The 20567-nt window shown below is 47.8% G+C and overlaps 1 protein-coding gene across 1 annotated transcript; it reads right to left on the bottom strand.

Annotated features, from left to right (window-relative positions):
* Positions 1–317: 317 nt before the first annotated feature.
* Positions 318–4261, bottom strand: LOC135820705 (uncharacterized). The gene has a single exon (XM_065333710.1). The coding sequence runs from the start codon at positions 4073–4075 to the stop codon at positions 989–991; it is 3087 nt and encodes a 1028-aa protein (XP_065189782.1). The 5' UTR covers positions 4076–4261; the 3' UTR covers positions 318–988.
* Positions 4262–20567: the final 16306 nt, after the last annotated feature.

The raw sequence follows: 20567 nt of genomic DNA, 5'->3' as shown, positions 1-20567 counted from the left end.
ACATTGTTGAGATTTACAGATGAGAAACTTCACACCTGTCAAATCGTTTCTGATTCGAGCACCCGGGTCTACGTCAGTCACACGACAGCCCGCCGAAAAAAAGTTACGGTCGGGCTGAAATTGTACGGTCGGTCGGGTGAGTCGAACCACACACCTTCTTTAGTTTGGCCTAACTATAATAATTTGTATGTGTGTATTATACACACACGTACTTGAAGAATACTCGTCATATAATTCTAATATTATCATGAGATCCCACTAGAGAGGAAACTAGTGAATTGCAAAAAAACATCTAAACATTACTACACTATTACCAGATGAAAATATTTGCCAAGAAACCTGCCACCAGTAAAGACATTGCACTATGCACAAGTAAGAACTATGTGAGTGGCAAGGTGATGATGCTATGAATATTAGTTCTCAATAAACATTTTCATCTGTGTTTTCTTTTCTCTCATTTCTACTCACTCTATACAAGAAACATTTAAACAAAATTCACTAAACAATCTACAAACATACAAACAGACATACAATGTATATGTACATGTATATGCAAAGAAATGATCACACATATCAACTAAAACCACATCAACAAAAACCAACAATTCAATGACAAGAATTCTATCAGCGACAGTCCAGAATTATCGAAAAAAATTACGGAGCGAAAACATCTATTTACAGGGTCCAAAGTCTAAAGGTCAAAGGTCAACATAGTGATCACTCAAACTGACTGAAAATGAAGAAAGGAATGTCCATTGGTAACACAAACGTACAGACACACATGCATACAAATACACACACGCTCAAGTATATACATACACGCACTTACAAGCACGCACACGCAGCAATACTACCACGCATGCACACAAACACACGTGTACTCCTAATCACATACACAGACGGACTGTATGCCAGGAGGAAGTGATAGACGAAAACGAAGCTTTCTGCATAAGGACGGAAATCCGTCCATGTCAATCCTCTCACCTCCTCATTCCTCACTCTCACTTTCTCCTTCATCGCCATACTCGTCTTCTTCTTCTTCATTCTCCACTTCCTCGTTCCAGCGAAACTGCCAATACTGCAAATTCAGATCATCTCTGGCCATGGCACTTAGAGCTTCGCGCAACCGCGGAGACACTAGAGCTCTTTCAGGCATCCACATGCCCTTCAGAGATGAGCAGCTCTCGACAGCGGTAGCGAACAGCTTTGCTTCGTCGTCAGCATCTCGGAAATCATTCCTCGCAACCCTGAGCTCGGAGAGCTTGGGCAGACTGGGCAGCAGGGACGCAAGCACCGGCAGAGCCCCCGACGAGAGGCAGTCGTCGTCCAGGCACAGCTGCACTAGGCGTCGGCACTGACTCAGCTCACCACGAATGGTTTCCAGGAAATCTCCAGTTAGCTCATTGCGACGGAGTGAGAGCCACTCCAAACTCTCGTGTTGCTGTTGAATGATTCTACTGACGATCGTAGCCGAGTTCTGCTTCATCCCAACCTTGGTCAGCTCCAGCATTCTCAGCCTCAGTGCTCCTAACAATGGTGCTAGCTGGGTTAGACCTTCCATATCCAGTACGTAGTCATAGAGATCGACGTACTGGAGATCTGGGCAGCTGCTGCAGACTGTGGTGATGACGTCAAGGTTGACTGATGGATCGGTGCACTTTTGACCTCCAAAGTCCACTCCCAGCAGTCGCGTACAGCGGTGTGTGTTGCTGTGGACGGTGGCCATAGCATTGCTGCTGAACAGGTTCATGGATGTGTAGAGTAGTCGCAGTGTTGACGTGTTGGATGCGATACACGCTGCGATATGGGCCGTGTGACGATCTGTTAGGTTGTTCCCTGGCAGGTTGATGCGCGTAAGATTGCGTAGTAGAGCCATGCCATCAGCCATGCATGCGTACCCGGTATCACCTATACCACAGTCCTGCAGGCTGATGCTGGTGATGAACTGGTGGTGGTGAATCATGACTGCGTTGATGGCCTGGCAATCGGATGGCGAGAGAGGAACCTGGTCGAAATCTACTCCGTACTGCTTGATGATGGCTTGCATGCTGGGGATGTCTTCGAATCTGCTTTGCTGGGCGTGGACGTGCTCGGCGAAGACCCGGAAGGCATAGAGGATTCGTTGCTTTCGTTCCGCGGCACTGACGTTGTCCTGGGCTGCGTTTGGCTGATCTTCTTCGTCGGATGGAGGAACTGGCGGTAGTTTGGACGTGGGAGTGACGGTGAAGCATTGAATGGCCGATCCTTGTGCCTCATTGGCCAGGCAGTCGTGCAGAATTTGTGTACTGGCACTCGGGACCCGATCCGCCCAAATGGCTAGCAGTGAACGAACGAAATGCTGGCAGGTGATTTTGGTAATGGCTGGGTCAATCTTGCGGCGGACCACTTCCGAAGCAGACACCAGGTCGATCCTGCCAGCCAGTAATTCATCTGCAAGATGTTCTGCTTCGTCGAGTGAGAGAAAGGAAGAAACGTGGTCGGCCCAATCCATGATGTGGTCATGCGTTGTGAAGAGAAAACAGGTGACGTTGTGCCCTTCTGCTCCTGTGACAACCTTGATGTCGTGGTGTGGCTCAGTGGAGGGTGTGGACTGCGGATTGACAATGGCTTCAATCAGCGCATTGACGGAGTCGGTGTCCAGCTCAGTGGCGAGTAAGCGCCAAAACATGTTGAGGCTGCCCGTGAATGCTCCAAGGCGCTGCACAAGCCAGGCGACATCAGCTGCACTTGGACTGCGGCTAGCGAAGTAGCGAGATGCTAGAGCTTCCTGTAGTGCCAGATGGCTGAAACGCCATTGAGGATGGGCCTGTGACAGTGGCTTATCACAGGCAATGAGAAGACCAAGTGAACGAGCTGCTGATGATAGTGAAAACATGCTGAAATCAGCCTCCGTGAAGACGACCTTCCGCCGGATGAGCATGTGGAAAGCGAACTTGGCGAGATCAAGGAGGCTGTTCTGGATTCCGTCAGGGACATCATTCAACTTCTCGTATGGTTCAGTCTTCTTCAGGCCTTTCTCCGTCTTTGGTTGGATAGCGTTGAGTATCATGGAGTTGAAGATCTTGCATAGCGTATCGGGTATGTCTCGCTGGTTGGAATAGAGCTGGCATATGCTGGTAGCGTACAGTGGAGTGCGCATGATTGCAGCCAGTTGAGGATTCCTCTTCAGCTTGTCCAGGAGACTGCACGCTTTCTCAGCTGAGAGAACCTTGTGGACGTACTTCTCTAACTCCTTCTGCTCGAAACCCAAGAGCTCGACGCGTCGGTGGAATACAACCTCTGGGTTGTGGATGAGATTCATTGCCTCCGTGGAATGGCGTGACGTTATGATGAGGCGCACACCTGGCAAGCGTTTTCCGGCGATGACATCCTGGACGTACGGGCTGCACTCGTCTAGTTTCGTTTCGTCCAAGCCATCAAGTATGATGCAGACTCTCTCTGGATGGGCTTTCACGTACGCGCAGATCTCAGATTGATCAGTATCCGAGATGATGTCGTGACTCCTCAAAGCCAGAAGCTCAGCAGCACACGTAGCTTGGCGCACGGAAGGCAAGCGGAGTTCAAGGGCAAACACCAGAGCCATCTCTTGCCAAATGCGACCCAGTGCCCAGTCGTAAGGACCTTTCTTGGTAAACAGCAACGTCTTCCCCCCACCAGCGCAAGAGAGGGCAATGGTGCGGAACGTTTCCCTCCCCGGGGCTAGTCTCATGGTCTTCTTTGCTTTGAGGATGTTGGCCAGCTTTATTTTGCGCAGTTTCTTTGCAGCTGAAGCAAGGGAGTGTGTGAGCTGCTCAATACCAGCACTGCTGCCTAGCTTGTCAGCATTCAGCTTCTGCATTCTTGCACTAAGCTCTTCAAGTGAGACAACATGCAAGTTTGCGTAGATCTCATCCATGTTCAAACTTCTCACCTCGTCTGTGCTGCTGTCCTCGACCAGAGTGCGGACATTGGTGTAGATAGCACATAGCGACTCACGCAGCTCTCTGACAGCCTTTGGCAGCTCATCCACCCAGCATGTTGGCTGTTCTGTTGTCTGAGGTCTGCCCTGGTTTGGTGATGGGCAAGATCTCTTCATGGTAGCCCACAGCTGCTTGAGCAGCCGCAGCTACAGGTGACGGTGACTTACTCTAAACTAGCAGTGATGGGGGTGAGTGTAACAGGTGTGCTAGAACCAGGCGAGTAACCAGCACACATACACGTCTAATCTATAGCTATGGCTGGTGTGCAAATTGTATCATACTCTTCTTCAGTATTCTGCTAGGTGTGATACTGTAGACGGTCAGTTGATAATTTCATTCAAACTCTGACAAGCACACAGCAGTCTTGCTCTTGCTACTACAACACCACTACCCGTGACTGTACTACTACTACTAGTACTACAGCTGCTGACAATGCTACAGTCAGTAGCTACTATTCTACTGTATGAGTGTGTGCGAGTAGGTTCAACGGTTTCTCCCTTGCTACTGTAACTGTCCTGTTCTATACTGCAACACTCTACAGCACTGTCTACTGTAGTGCATTGTGTGTGTGTGTGTGTGTGTGTGTGTGTCCCGTCTTCAGAGCTGATCCATCTTGAGTCATAGACAATTAGACATGTCGACAGTCTCTGGCGTCACAAAGGCGTCTCTCTTGTCATTTTACAGAATGCACCTGTCATGATTGACCAGCAGAAATTAGACAGCCAACTCAAACTTAGACTACACCTTACACACTGGTTCATATTATTACAGGGTGCGACAGAGCTCTCGGCCATTGAAGAAAATGTTGAGTCACCTCCACTCCATTGCGCTCTTTAGCCGACTAGACCCTCCTGCACACAACCATAACCATTGCGAGGACACTTCCGTAGACGATATTGATAAACTCCTTCAGACAGCTGTTTCGATAATACATAGCTCATCAGTGAAGGTAGATGTTGAATGATTAAAAATATAGACCAAACTGCTATTATATAGGGGGTTTCCACATACAAAACTGGCATAGCTGAGGTGATAACGCGGGAAAAGGAAAGTGTGCAGACACTGCAGACACAAAAACGAGCACTAAATGACGGTTTTCGAAAAGGGGGAACACAGAGCACTAAATAATAATAATAATAATAATTAGTGCAATTAGGAGTATAATCGATGCAGACATGGCCACGAAAATCACGAAAATCGATTTTGAATAACATAAAAATCCTTAAAAATTCCATGAACTCGTTGTTGTCTGGCCATGTCTGCATCGATTATACTCCTAATTGCACTAATAAAATTGCTTTCTCCACGCCGACTCTTTAAATAATAATAATAATTAAAAATTCGACGAGGAGACAATAATTTTAATACGGCAATAAGTAGGACGAGCTGAAGCGACATGTGGACTACTTTATTAACAATGTAAGCGATGGAGACGATGCAAGAAACAACCTAAAGGGTAAGGAAAAATACATGTAAGAAGAAAAAGGGCAATGGAAAAAAAAGATGATTCAAACAAGTTTTCGTACAACACTCTTCAGGAATCACCGTTGTACTAAAGAACAAAATGAGAACAAAGGAAATAATAATAGCAATCAAGGTAGGGTGACACGATACAATGACAACACTGGGAATATCGAGGTGCGATTTCTCACAAAAGTGTGCAGAAAACAAGGGTATACAAGTAAGAACTAAGCGTGACAAGTGTGTATCAGCAACAAAAGCAAAAAAGTGAGAAGTGTTCATTTCTCTTTGGCTGAACGCAGCGAAATAAACGAGAAATAATGTTCTTTGTAGATTTTTGCACGTGGTCACCGATGGGTGCGAGGGCACCGCGGCCGCTGGAAAAGCGTGCTGGCGCAGAGTGCTGTTCATTATTTTTCTTCTTGCCAGACAGAAAGTTGCCAGTCTCGGCCAGGAATTTCGATTATTTTGTAATATTTGCCGGATACAGAATGGGTCGACGTGGACGTGTTGCAAGCGCCGGGCAGGTGGCCTCTGGCAGAGGCAGAGGTAGTGGTAGGAGGAGAGGTGACTTGTCTGTGTTCGAGTTTCCCAACTCTGACGTAGTTGGAAACACCTCGTCGGAATACGAGACTGCAGTAGAAGAGCAAGTCCCCCGCGAAGCTGAGACGCAGGCTCCGGCGTCACCGATTAATAGAATGCCGCATTCCCAGCTCATGGCGGAGAGGGAGCTGCTGGGGATGAAAATCCGGATGCTCGAAAGGAGTGTCAGTGAGCTGACAGCCCGTGGCAGATCCCTGAAAAGGAAACGACCAAGGGATTCAGCACAGTCAGGGTCGTCATCATCATCATCGTCACGATCTTCCTCCTCGGACTCGTCACGATCCCGGTCGAGGTCGCCAAAGCGGAAAGCAAGGTCTGCCGCCGGCGACGTCGCGAGCTGGAAGACGACAAGCTACGCGAAACAATTCGAGCTGAATGCCGAGCTCCTGGATCTGCTGCACGATGTGAGGTCGGCAAAGTCCAAGAAGAGGAGAAGGAAGGCAGCGAAAAAAGGTGAGAGGTTGCTGAAGGAGAGGCAAGAGTGGCTTGTGATTGCGGAGAAGCACGGCCATCAGGTGGCAACATCCTTTCAGGAAGGGGATCAGCTGATGGCACTAGTTGGGGGAGCCAAAAAGCAGAAACGTCTGCAGGCTGCGATCCAGGCTGAAGGGTCTAAGAAGAAGGTAGCTGGGGTGGTGCGGGGCCCAACCATGCCAAACCCAGTCCATACCATGCAGGGGGCCGTGATGCCACTTAGCCACCCACCTCTAGCTATGCATGCGCCGATGGGCAATTTCCGCTCGGGTGTGTGCCACCGGTGTGGGCAGCCGGGTCATTATGTCAAGTTCTGTCCCCAGCGGGCTAACACCGCAGGCCAACCAGGTCAGCAAGCCATGCCACGTTGACATTACTGTGGGCTGGGGGGTCTCATGTTGTTAGAATTGCTTTAGCTTATTTGGAATCAGTGAGAGAGTTGCATTATTTATTTATTTGTTTCTGTTTATATAAGCACGTTGTGCTTCAGTTCCAGGGCCCCGAGCGGTCGAGGGCTTGGTTGTTGCGGGTTAACAGGGGGCGTGCATTAGTGAGATAATCGTTCATATTTTAATATTAAAGTCGTTTAAAGTTAATTGCAGTGACTGCCAGGCTTGCGATGGTACGAGACAAGGCTCTACCGGTTGGTGTTTGCTGTACTCACTTTATGTAGGAACATTTACTGCCGTGTTGCTCTGTTGCTCTGGTGTTGTGTGGTGCATGCTGTAGGTGGCACCGGGTGCCGCGTTGTTGGGATCCAGGATCCGAGATAGGCAACTGTTGCCGTATCGCTGCTGCTGGTGTCGAGGTGGTGGGCATAGCTGCGTGATGGAAGACACCAGGTGTCACGCTGAGAAAGTGGGAGCCAGTATCCTAAACGCTGCAGCTGGTAGAGATCATGCCAGGTTTTCACAGTGACGGCTATGCTTTGTCTGTCTTGTGCAGTATGCCTGCACACCCCGCATTTCGTTGTGTGTGCAGTGGTGGATGATGGGCATGAGCAAAATAGACAAAGAAGTGTTCATTTCTCTTTGGCTGAACGCAGCGAAATAAACGAGAAATAATGTTCTTTGTAGATTTTTGCACGTGGTCACCGATGGGTGCGAGGGCACCGCGGCCGCTGGAAAAGCGTGCTGGCGCAGAGTGCTGTTCATTATTTTTCTTCTTGCCAGACAGAAAGTTGCCCACCCACCCACCCTGCTGTTCTATTGGTACCATAAGTCAAACCGTCATTGCTAAAAATGATGCTGCTGGCTCTGTGTATATGATTGTTCTTCATATGCACTGGCAGTATAGCCGCTGTTACGAATAGTATGCTGTTGCACGTGTGGTTGACTCTGGATAGCCGTTGCACATGCTCTAGTTGCTTATTGGTCCATAGGGATGCAGCTGCTGGTTGTTGTTTGCTTGTTTGTTGCGGAAGCCAGTGTCTGATGCTGTTGCTGTTGCGAGTTTTTCACAAAATGTTTTCTTGGGCAAGAAGATCTTCTTGTGCAGTATGCCTGCACACCCCGCATTTCGTTGTGTGTGCAGTGGTGGATGATGGGCATGAGCAAAATAGACAAAGAACGAATGATAATAATAATAACAATAATAAACAAGAAGGTGACAAAACACATTTAGGCACAAGTGGCAACAACGTTGCCACACTACACAACAGAACATTATTTGAACAATTTTAGGGTAATAACACTATCTTTCTGGACACACAAATTCGGCTTATGAATGCGCTGACAAACAGCTTCCAAAACTTGTAACTGCAAAAGATAACCATGACGAGCACGGCACAAAACAAAACAAAAACAGGAATCAGAATAAGTACGACAACAGTCAGTACTAGAAACCAAATGATTGTATACTGAAGACTTGTTATTACGAGACGGACGCACACAATCTCGACTCACGTGCACACCCTCACAATAACAAGTCTTCAGTATACAATCATTTGGTTTCCAGTACTGACTGTTGTCGTACGTATTCTGATTCCTGTTTTTCTGTTTTGTGCCGTGCTCGTCATGGTTATCTTTTGCAGTTACAAGTTTTGGAAGCTGTTTGTCAGCGCATTCATAAGCCGAATTTGTGTGTCCAGAAAGATAGTGTTATTACCCTAAAATTGTTCAAATAATGTTCTGTTGTGTAGTGTGGCAACGTTGTTGCCACTTGTGCCTAAATGTGTTTTGTCACCTTCTTGTTTATTATTGTTATTATTATTATCATTCGTTCTCACTTTTTTGCTTTTGTTGCTGATACTAGGCCTTGACGGATTATGCTAATATTTTCGTGAAATTATGCTTTTCGCATTGCTGAAAAAATTCCCGAATTATGCTATTTTTATGCTAAAAGTTATCATATTATGCCGCATTATGCTCACATATGCTGCTAATGTACATGATGGTTCTGTGCAAAATAACAGAGGATGTTTTTGTAGAGGGCGTTGTACTGCAGTAGCAAAAGTTCAATGGGGTCAACCAAGAGTACATAACCCCCCAGAGTGTGCAACTCCCACATACCCTGTTGTCCCGACAGAATTTCAAGTTGACGTCATTATTTATGACGCAATGCTCCTTGCAGCAGTGATTTACAACATGTGTACGGGTGTCAACGTATCACACGTTTTTCTTTGCAATAATTTGTACAGGATCGATCGGCTTCGGTCAACCACAGGTTCCGGATTCGTCTGATAATCCGTGTACAGTGCGCATTGCATCATCAAAATGACGTCAACTTGAAATTCTGTCGGGACAGCACCCATAGTGGAGTTGCACACTCTGGGGGGTTATGTACTCTTGGGTCAACGCACCGTCCGCCCTACATGTAGCTACGAACGTCACTGATTGTAGTGGACTGGACATATTATCATGGGAGTCGTAAACCTCCGACTTCCTGGTGCATCTACTTGTACTTGTAGAACATGTACAACTGTATGGAATTTGATGCGAAAAGGCGGATTATTCCAATCTATGCGATTCGTATGCAATTAGCCTCGAATTATGCGATTATTCGATTTTGGTAGGAATTATGCGAAAAATTATGCTAGCATAATCCGTCAAGGCCTAGCTGATACACACTTGTCACGCTTAGTTCTTACTTGTATACCCTTGTTTTCTGCACACTTTTGTGAGAAATCGCACCTCGATATTCCCAGTGTTGTCATTGTATCGTGTCACCCTACCTTGATTGCTATTATTATTTCCTTTGTTCTCATTTTGTTCTTTAGTACAACGGTGATTCCTGAAGAGTGTTGTACGAAAACTTGTTCGAATCATCTTTTTTTTCCATTGCCCTTTTTCTTCTTACATGTATTTTTCCTTACCCTTTAGGTTGTTTCTTGCATCGTCTCCATCGCTTACATTGTTAATAAAGTAGTCCACATGTCGCTTCAGCTCGTCCTACTTATTGCCGTATTAAAATAATAATAATAATATCTTTATTAGGATGACCCAGAGGCTTGTCGCCTATCAAGGGGTTCACCGCTTAAATGATCACTAAATATTGGACGCTCGGGCACTGTAATACGAAATAGTGGTAGCGACTTCGGCACATGGTTGTTAGGAAAGGCTTTGCTCCCCACACTGGCTTGAGTAGGCTGGGGAATATTGTGTCTGAAGAGGACCGCTTACATAGTGCTCTCCAGCCCAAACATCACCAGGGATACAAACTTACAGCTCGACAAACATCTCGTGACCACCAGATAGCAGCGTGAATCAGTGTCACTCCTGGACGGCGAGAGCAGACGTCGAGGACCACAACCCTGTCACCTCTAAACCAGCTAGTCGCAAGCCTGCGCTTGGCACAACAGTACGGTTGTGACTTCGGCGATGATTGTTAGGAAAGGGTTTGCTCCCCACACTGGAGCTCGCGCTATTCCGCCAACTTGACTTGACACTTGACTGACTCACGACTGCCATCCAAAGCACACGCGAGAAGTCAATCCATCGAACCTTCGTCTCTGCAAACCTGCAAGAAATCATCACTTCCTACTGCCTAGCTGAGCAGGGAGTGATGCTTTCTTGCAGGTTAGGAGAGTCGAAGGTTCGGGCAAGGAAGTGATTACAAGTGGAAGGAAAACGCTGCAGTACAGTTGGAGAGTTCTTAGAAACACACACCGCATTTATTATGTTAAACACTTTGCTGTATAGTTTACTTCGAAGTAGTACAGAAGCCTCCCCCCCCCCCCCCCCTCAGTTATGGTCCGTATGGAACACACTACAGATTGACAGTAGATCTACTGTCGGCCGTCGAAGATTGAATAGAGTAGAATTTTACCAGGTGTACGATAGTCTACAGAGTATAGTACACGGTGGCTCAACTGCGTAGACAGTTCTGCATGAGTAAAAATAAGAAGAGTCTAAGCTACACGGACCCTGAACCCGCAGTTCTTCAACACCAGACAGAACTGTAGCCAGTATGATCCGTGTCATTGCTCAGCTCTACCTGTTCAAAACACGCATGATACATTACATACAATACACAGGTATCACGTGACTATACTCTAGTATCACACTGCATGTGTTTGACATATCAGACCAGATTACTATGTTCAATAGCAGTATACCTGGTGACATTTATATTTCGATCGAGTGTTCTATTTGTTGCCGAAATTGGGTTGTCTTTTTGCTGTCTTTTGACTCTTACTTCATGGTTTCACGCGATTGGCCCAATTGGTAATTGGTGTTGTGAATACAACCGTTCTCAAGTACAATGTATACCTGGTGACATGCTTGCTGTCTAACAGTAATACGCTTCTCACCTCATTCTTTGTAACTTGCTTCATCTTTGCCTGATGTTGTTCAGCCGCTGATAGTGTTTTACCAAACAATACATAGTTCCTCTACCACTGCTCCTACCTTGAACTAAAGAAAAAGCTGTACTAAAAAGGAAATCAGCAGCTCTCACCCTGTTTATCAATGACGTAATTCCACCTGTTTATCAATGAAGTCCCTCTATATCTAGTAGTAGTAGACTCTACCACACGCGCTCTCTGGCCGACCTCATCACACCAGCAACATGATTACAAAAACTACATGTATATTATTATTATTATTATTATTATTATTAAAGGGGAAGTATACCCTAAAATCAAATTTTCACCAGTTGTTCACCACCTCAATGTTTCCTCTTTCCAATATCGATCAGTATTTTTGTTCCTTGTATTCATTTTCCACTGTTACTGTATTAAGCCGGCTGTTTGCTTGCAGTCCCTCTTTCCCATCTGTACGTCTACCCGAACTACTCGCGGCTCTACAACTCATAACATGAGTATCAATCGCTATAGATCTATGTCTGGCTTTCTGTCCTTTTCAAGTAAATCGGCTCTTGTTTGGAATTATTTACCAGACGACCTGAAGTCCTGCACTACTATCGCAGATTTCCGCGTCAAATTGGCTATTTGGCTAAAAGACAGCTTAACTCTTAATCATTGTTGTGATTTGCTTTCAAGCAATGTGCATAATCAGTAACTTGATGTTGCTGTTTTTGTTTTTTTTTGGTTTTTTTTGGTTTCCCGTTCTCGGGGCCTTCTATTCGGTACTCTTTGTAGTTGTACTTCTGTACTGTTGAGCTATCCGAATTCAAATAAACATTAAAAAAAAAAAAAAAAAAGTTGTAGTCTTCGGGGTGCTGAGTCGAATGGTCGTGGTCCGAGGAAGCTGCGACGCTCCCTTCCTACTTGAATCCCAATCGAACTCGCGCACTTCCACCGAAACAGGGTGACTGCGCCCTACTAGATGGGGATTTGTATGCAAAATGTCACTAAAAGCGCCATTTCGTTCTTATAAAAGCACGGATGACCACGATTGGCCCATATGTTGTAGTCTTTTGGACGCTGAGTCGACTGGTTTTGGTCCGAAAAGGCTGCGATGCAGCGTTCCTCCTTTATTCCCAATCGAACATGGCTGAATAAGCGGTCACGTGCTCCTGGGTGCCCAAATCACCTGGTCACCGCGCCAGCAGGCGACAACTTTCACACCAAGGTTCAACTCGAGTTCAACTCGAGTGACAGGACTGCACCCAAAAAAGGTCAAACAGGCTAGTAAGTTGTACCCTGCATGGCACGGTGACCAGGTGACTGGTGTACGCAGGAGCACGTGACCGCTTCTTCAACCATGTTCGATTGGGAATAAAGGAGGAACGCTGCATCGCAGCCTTTTCGAACCAAAACCAGTCGACTCAGCGTCCAAAAGACTACAACATATGGGCCAATCGCGGTCATCCGTGCTTTTATAAGAACGAAATGGCGCTTTTAGTGACATTTTTGCATACAAATCCCCATCTAGTAGGGCGCAGTCACCCAGTTTCGGTGGAAGTGCGCGAGTTCGATTGGGATTCAAGTAGGAAGGGAGCGTCTCAGCTTCCTCGGACCAAGACCATTCGACTCAGCACCCCGAAGACTACAACTGGTGAAAATTTGATTTTAGGGTATACTTCCCCTTTAAAAGCATGTCCGCGTAGGTGGCGGGGGTGCCACTTTCGCTTATGCCATTCAGAATCGATGTCTGAAGAGTAATACGATACTCAATCTGCGGACAGCATGCTGTTTCGTTCTTTTTGAACTCATCAGCGCAGCACAGAGAAAATGAGGCCGAACCTGATAGCAATGAAAATAAAAATTTCCAATCAGGCCCGAACGTACCTTGCCAGAGTGCTCAAACTGACAAGTCAGTGAGCTCTGCATAACGCAAACAGCAAAGGCACTGCCCCACGCAAGAGTGCTCAACTGCTACAAGAGCAAGAGCGAAATACTCAATCTGCGGACAGCATGCTGTTTCGTTCTTTTTGAACTCATCAGCGCAGCACAGAGAAAATGAGGCCGAACCTGATAGCAATGAAAATAAAAATTTCCAATCAGGCCCGAACGTACCTTGCCAGAGTGCTCAAACTGACAAGTCGGTGAGCTCTGCATAACGCAAACAGCAAAGGCACTGCCCCACGCAAGAGTGCTCAACTGCTACAAGAGCAAGAGCGAAATACTCAATCTGCGGACAGCATGCTGTTTCGTTCTTTTTGAACTCATCAGCGCAGCACAGAGAAAATGAGGCCGAACCTGATAGCAATGAAAATAAAAATTTCCAATCAGGCCCGAACGTACCTTGCCAGAGTGCTCAAACTGACAAGTCAGTGAGCTCTGCATAACGCAAACAGCAAAGGCACTGCCCCACGCAAGAGTGCTCAACTGCTACAAGAGCAAGAGCGAAATACTCAATCTGCAGTAATATGATATAGGGTACCTCACTTCAAACTCTCCAACTACGGTCGACTCTTCGCTGCATATGTTCACTTCACTTCCAACAAAAACAAATAATATTAGATATAAATTGAATGCACCAAATTTCAGGCATGGCCCATCTTCAGGGTGAAAAAAAACCCATTCAACTAAAGCTAACAAAAACTGAAACGAGTATATATGCTGTGTGGTGCGGTAGTGCTGGAAATCTTTGTATGTGTGAAGGGTAGCAGCAATGGTGAAGTGTGTTGGTAGAAAGGGAAGGAGCGAAAGAGACCAGTGGAGAGCTGTGTCTGTAAGTGTGAGTATGTGTTAGTGCGATGTGAAGGGAAAGCACGAGAAGTGTGGTTACCAGCAGCAATGGTGAAGTGTGTTGGTAGAAAGGGAAGGAGCCAAGTGGAGAGCTGTGTCTGTAAGTGTGAATATGTGTTAGTGACATGGAGAATAGAATGCAAAGCATGCAATGTAGTTGGGTCCATGGGTGTGAAGACAAAGATGACGACAACTATTTGCTAAGCACTATATAACCATATAACCAGCTAGCACACATAAACATCAAATATCAAAATATTATCATAATATATTCGCAACATCACAGTCTACCACAATTTACAACACCAGCATCTAACACAATAATTTCACACTGTGTCCAGCAGTCTCCAGCCACGATCCCTGTTAACACTTGGGTGTTTATCACGAATGAACATTGCTTCACGTATACGACGATTCACAAGGGACGACTGCTTGGCGAGAATTGATGCGTTGGTGATGGGTGTAGATGTGATTGCTTGTTGTGGGTGGTGTTCTGCATAGTGTTCTCCCCATGGCGTCTCCAGCGCTTGCGCTTTGGCCTCTCTGCAATGCTCCTCAAATCTCTTCCTTGCAGTTCGCTCGGTCTCGCCAACGTACTCCTCGGCGCAAAGTGCACAGAACATCGAGTAGATAACATCCTGAGACAAACATATGAGCGAGTGTGTACGGGAGGACGAGACGAGGCGACTGAGAAGGAAGTTGGACTGTTTGGTGAGGAGTAGGGAGGCATTGGCAGAGCAGGACTCAGCTATGGATGCCCAGAATCGGAGAAATAGAGTTGTGATTGAGGAAGCGGTGGAGAGCTCGGTGCCAGAGGTAGCGAGAAAGGTGATGGAGCTCGGACCAAAGTTTATTCCTGGCAGACGCGTGACGAAGTCAACAGTACAGCAGGCGGAGGTGGGTGTGGAGAGACTGGCGTTCGGTCTTAGGTGGAAAGAAGAGGCGGAGAAAAACGGGACGCAAGCAGCTTCTCATCAGACGGTTACGGGGAGGCCCGTGCGACATCTAGACAATGACACGAGACTGATAAAGATTGCAACCACGACCAAGCAAGCGCCAAGCATGGATGATGAGAAGGAAAACGGATTAAGGAGACTGAAGGTGTAACAGATTCACTGTTACTACTAACACTAGGAATAGGATACACTTATCACCTGCTATTATCACGCTGCTGCTGTTAGGTGTTATGTCCATCATTGCTTGTTCATGTATATAAGAATGCATTATGGCAAGGATCATTGCTTATTCCAAGAATGACTACTGAAGTTAGTTGGACTGTTACACTGGTAGCAAGAGGATGGTTTTTCTTTTCGTCATGTTCGGGCTATGCGCAGTGGCCGCATTAGTCGCCTACGGTATATTCGAGATTCAGAAGCGTCTGAATCACCTTATCGCACTCGGTCAGTGCGATGGATCAGATCAAACGCCAAGACGTGCTCAAGCTCCCAGCGGAGAGAGGCCACGCATGCGCCATGTTAAGTCTCCGCCTGTGTTTCGTGGAGATACAAGAAAGTTCAAGGAGTGGGCCTTCGCCATCGAACTCGCCATGAAGTCCCTGCAGCTGGACAACGCGGAGGAGCGCTTGAGCTACGCGGCGAGTTTTCTGGAGGGCAACGCTCGTCTTTGGTTTATCGCCTCTCAGGAGGCAAACACGCTGTTTTCCGACTGGCCAGACCTGAAGAGCAAGCTGGGAGAAGTGTACGGCCCGGTTTATGACAGGGAACAGGCGCGCATCGACTTATTCGCTCTTCACCAAGATGAGACTCTTGACGAATACATCAACAAATTTTCGCGGCTTAGCTTACAAGTTCCCGAGCTTGATGACCACTCCAGAGCTATCTTGTTCACGCGTGGGCTGGCTCAGGGCCTAAGCGGTGAGGTACTTAGGGAGCATCCGCAACATTTGGCCCAAGCCATACGAGCTGCGGTCTCAGCAGACCAGTCGATGCGGCTAGCCCAAGCAAGCTACGCCAAGGCAGTGCGCACACCAGGGCATCAGAGGCGCCAGCCTGGACCCTGGTCAAGCCAACCAACACCATCCGGTGGGAGAGAAACCAGGGAGCCAGAGGGTCGTTCAAGGCTGTGTTTCACCTGCAGGAAACCCGGCCATATTGCCAGATTCTGTCCAGAAGGAGGGAGGAACGCCACAAGCAAGCCTTCTTTAAACGATGGACACCAGTAAGGAAGGGAGTGCGACTACTGGCGAACACGAGAGCACCCAGGAATAGGCCACGAATCAAAGTTCAGAACAAATTCAGCCCCTTAGCAAATGAGGAACCACGCCTCGAGGAGACCGAAATTCAAGCCTCGCCTGTCAAGCATTCGTCACCTGATACTGTTGGCCGGCCTAATGAAGTAACCGCCAGCACAGGGAGCATTTCCGCCGACAACGAACACGACCTAATGCGCGTCCAGGGCAAGATAAATGGACGTCGCGTTACCATGCTACTGGATTCTGGGTCAACCCACGACTTCATTTCAACTGACCTTGTCAAGAAGCACAACATCTCCACAACAACCGGTAGCGACGTCCTGAACGTCACACTTGCTGATGGATCGGTCCGCTCACAGCCTATTACGAAAACGGACAGCTTGAAGACCGTAGTCGGCGACTTTAGCGAGCACCAACAGTTCCTAGTATTCCCTATGACGCGGTATGACGTGATCCTCGGCAAACCATGGCTGACCCGGACGAACCCACAGATCAATTTTCGTACCAATGAAATCAAGCTGGAGGGTGGATCCATCATCTGTCAACCGAGTGAAAGTGATGGCACGGACAAATCCAACCCACCGATCGAGACGTTCCTCATCTCAGGGAAGCAGGCTAGGCATGCAATGAGAGGTGGCGCGGAAGGAATCCTAGCGTATGTGACAGCAGATCCGGACGAGCCACAGACGGTGGATAGTCCGGGTAGGGAGGATCAGAAGGATTTCAAGGACCTGCTGAAGGAGTTCGGGGACGTCTTTCCCGATGAGCTTCCAAACAAGCTGCCACCCAGAAGAGGCGCAGATCACGAGATAAAAACGGAAGAAAGAGCTAAACCGCCATCTCGTGCAGCATATCGTTTACCAAAACCAGAGATGGATGAGCTTCAAGCTCAGCTCACCGAGCTGCTCCGTAGAGGATTCATCCAGCCCAGCAAATCCCCATACGGAGCCCCTGTGTTCTTCGTAAAGAAAGCGGATGGAACACTTCGAATGGTATGCGACTGGCGTGAGCTAAACCGCATAACCATTAAGAACAAGGCATGCCTACCGAATATTGACGACCTCTTTGATACCGTCCAAGGCAGTGCGTATTTCACCAAGCTAGATCTGAGGTCCGGTTACAATCAGATTCGAATAGAAGAAACAGATATTCCGAAGACAGCAATAAATACCCCATTCGGTCACTTTCAGTTCACAGTGATGGGTTTCGGCCTAACAAATGCCCCGGCAACATTCCAAACCTTGATGAACAGTGTCCTCCGGCCATGCCTGCGTAAATTCGTTGTGGTGTTTCTAGACGATATCCTCATATTCAGCAAATCATGGGAGGAGCACCTCGATCATGTCAGAACCATCTTAAACGCCCTCAGGAGGAATGAGCTATATTGCAAACCGTCTAAATGTGAATTCGGCCGGACAGACGTTCTGTTTCTTGGGCACCGGATAGATGGCCAATGCATTTCTCCAGATCCAGAGAAGATCAAGGCCGTGCATAACTGGCCTGTCCCGACGACGGTCACGCACGTAAGACAGTTTCTGGGATTCGCTAATTACGTTCGAAGGTTCATTAACCATTTCTCGGCCATCTCCAAACCCCTGGAGGAACTGACAGGGAAACATGTACGCTTCGAGTGGAATCAGACTCGACAGGAGGCATTTGAGCGATTGAAGTCTGCTCTGCTGGATGCACCAGTGTTGCGACTAGCAAACGTCAGTCAGGATTTCCGCGTTGAGACTGACGCAAGTGACTTTGCTGTGGCAGGAGTCTTGACGCAGCAAGCAGAGGACCAGTCCTGGCATCCTGTGGCTTACGTGAGCCGAAAGCTGTCTTCTGCCGAACGGAATTACACGGCCGCCGAGCGAGAAACTTTGGCTGTAGTGTACGCCCTGCAGTGCTGGCGAGTCTACCTATTTCGCCACTTTCAACTCTACACCGACAACATGGGAGTTGTCTACCTCAGGACCAAACCAAACTTAACCAAGAGAGAGGCTCGATGGATTGAATTCCTGGCCGACTATGACTACACGGTACATCACAAGCCAGGGAAGTGTAACATAGCAGACCCGTTGTCACGTCGACCAGACTTGGAACTGAATGGAATCGAGTTCTCTCTGGATGTGAATCAAGGAAATGCGAATCAGATCTCAGCAGGGTATGATAGTGACCCAGAGCTTTCGCCAGTAATCAAGCGCTTGATGGCTTGCAGCGAAGACGCCATGCATGAGCGATACGTCTGGAACAGTGTGGACCGGCGGCTGTACCTAGTAACATCGGGCGATGCTCGCCTCTGCATTCCTCGCGGTCCGGTACGGCTGCAACTGCTCAAACAGAATCATGATTGCCTGACGGCCGGCCATCCGGGGAGAGACAGGACCTACCTGAAGCTGAGCAGATACTTCTATTGGCCAGGCATGAGAAGTACTGTGAAGGACTTCGTTAAATCTTGCGACCGGTGCCAACGCGTAAAGGGTAGCCAGACCAAGGCAGGACTGTTGCAGTCCCTTCCAGTCCCCGAACAGCCCTGGACAGACATCAGCATGGATTTCATCATGGCACTGCCGCTGACCTGCCGAGGACATAGCGCCATTCTAACCTTTGTGGACCGTCTGACGAAGTATGTGCACCTGATCCCGACGACTGTTCATGTTGACTCTAAGGAGGCAGCCCGATTGTACGTGGATCATGTGTTTGTTGCCCATGGCTTGAGCAAAACGATAGTTTGTGATCGAGATCCGCGATTCACGTCGGCGTTCTTCAAGGAGGTTTTCAGTATTCTTGGCGTGGAGCTAAAAATGAGCACGGCCAACCACCCGCAGACCGATGGCATGACTGAGCGTGTGAACCGTGTCATCGAGGATACGCTAAGAGCTTTCGTCAACCATAGGCAAAACAATTGGGATGAACTCCTATCGCTATGTGAGTTTGCGATCAACAATGCCGATCAAGCGTCAACAGGTAACACGCCATTTTTCCTCAACCATGGATGCCATCCAGTTACTCCCTCGAGCTTATTGACGAAGCAGAAAGCTGGAGCTGGCATGGACACGAATGGTCCGCTGTCATGGCTGGATGGCCGCGTAGAGGCACTACGTGAGGCACAGGATGCCATCGTGGCGGCGCAGGCCCGGCAATCATTGTATGCGGATCGAGGACGGGTGGAGGACGCCCTGAAGGAGGGGGATGAGGTGTTGGTCTTCAGGGACTTCCTGCTGACGCCCGAGGAACGAGACAGGCCTTCACACAAATTAAGGCTCAAGTGGTATGGGCCGTTCAAGGTGCAGAAGAAAGTGGCCCCGAATGCGTACAGATTAGCTCTTCCAAGAATCATTCGGGCCCATCCAGTGTTCAATATTGCTGCCCTCAAGCTGTACCATGGCAATGAGATACCGGGCCGTACTCAGCCGGCACCTCCACCCCTAACCGATGCGGATGGCCATACGCGGTACATTGTCGAAAAGGTGTTGTCGCACAAGAAGAGAGGACGGCGCACGCAGTACCTAGTGAAATGGAAGGGCTACCGAGATGCCACCTGGGAGCCGGAGGAATACTTGATGGATGAAGCAGGAAACGCTATTATTCCGCTGAAAACCTACCTGGACCGTTTTTCATAAAATTGCTATTTAATTGGCAGCCACAGTTGTATTGCTAGTTTCTACGTGTTGCAATAGAAATGTAGCATTCTGCATGATTAGGATAGTGCTTCCCTGCCAGCCAGGCGTTATTTGCAGAGGACATGCACTGGATCTTGAGTTCATCAGTGTTGTTTTCGGCTACCATGCATTCCACATATCCATGCATGATCATTAGTTACCATAACTGTTCCTTCGAATTGGTACTGTTCTGACAGTTGAGAGGGGGGAATGGTGTAACAGATTCACTGTTACTACTAACACTAGGAATAGGATACACTTATCACCTGCTATTATCACGCTGCTGCTGTTAGGTGTTATGTCCATCATTGCTTGTTCATGTATATAAGAATGCATTATGGCAAGGATCATTGCTTATTCCAAGAATGACTACTGAAGTTAGTTGGACTGTTACAGACGGGAAACATCATGAGACTGTACAAGAGAGAGGCCGACATCAATACCTCCAATAACGGACGTCAACTAACGAGAAGGGAGAAGGAGGCCCTCTCCACCTTACGGAGGAATGAAGGAATCGTGGTTAAGCCATCTGACAAGAGTAAGGGATTTGTAGTGATGTCTCGTGACAGTTATGTACAGAAAGCGAATGTCATGTTGGAGTGTCGGGATAGTTATGAGCGCTGTGACGTGAAGGTAGAAGCCCTTGACAAACACACACGCAAGAAAGTCGCTGA

This window comes from Sycon ciliatum, chromosome 7 (genome assembly GCF_964019385.1).
Source record: "Sycon ciliatum chromosome 7, ocSycCili1.1, whole genome shotgun sequence".
NCBI classification, from domain to species: Eukaryota; Metazoa; Porifera; class Calcarea; order Leucosolenida; family Sycettidae; genus Sycon; species Sycon ciliatum.
Note: the sequence above shows the minus strand (reverse complement) of the source record. Positions and strands in the feature narration are given on the sequence as shown.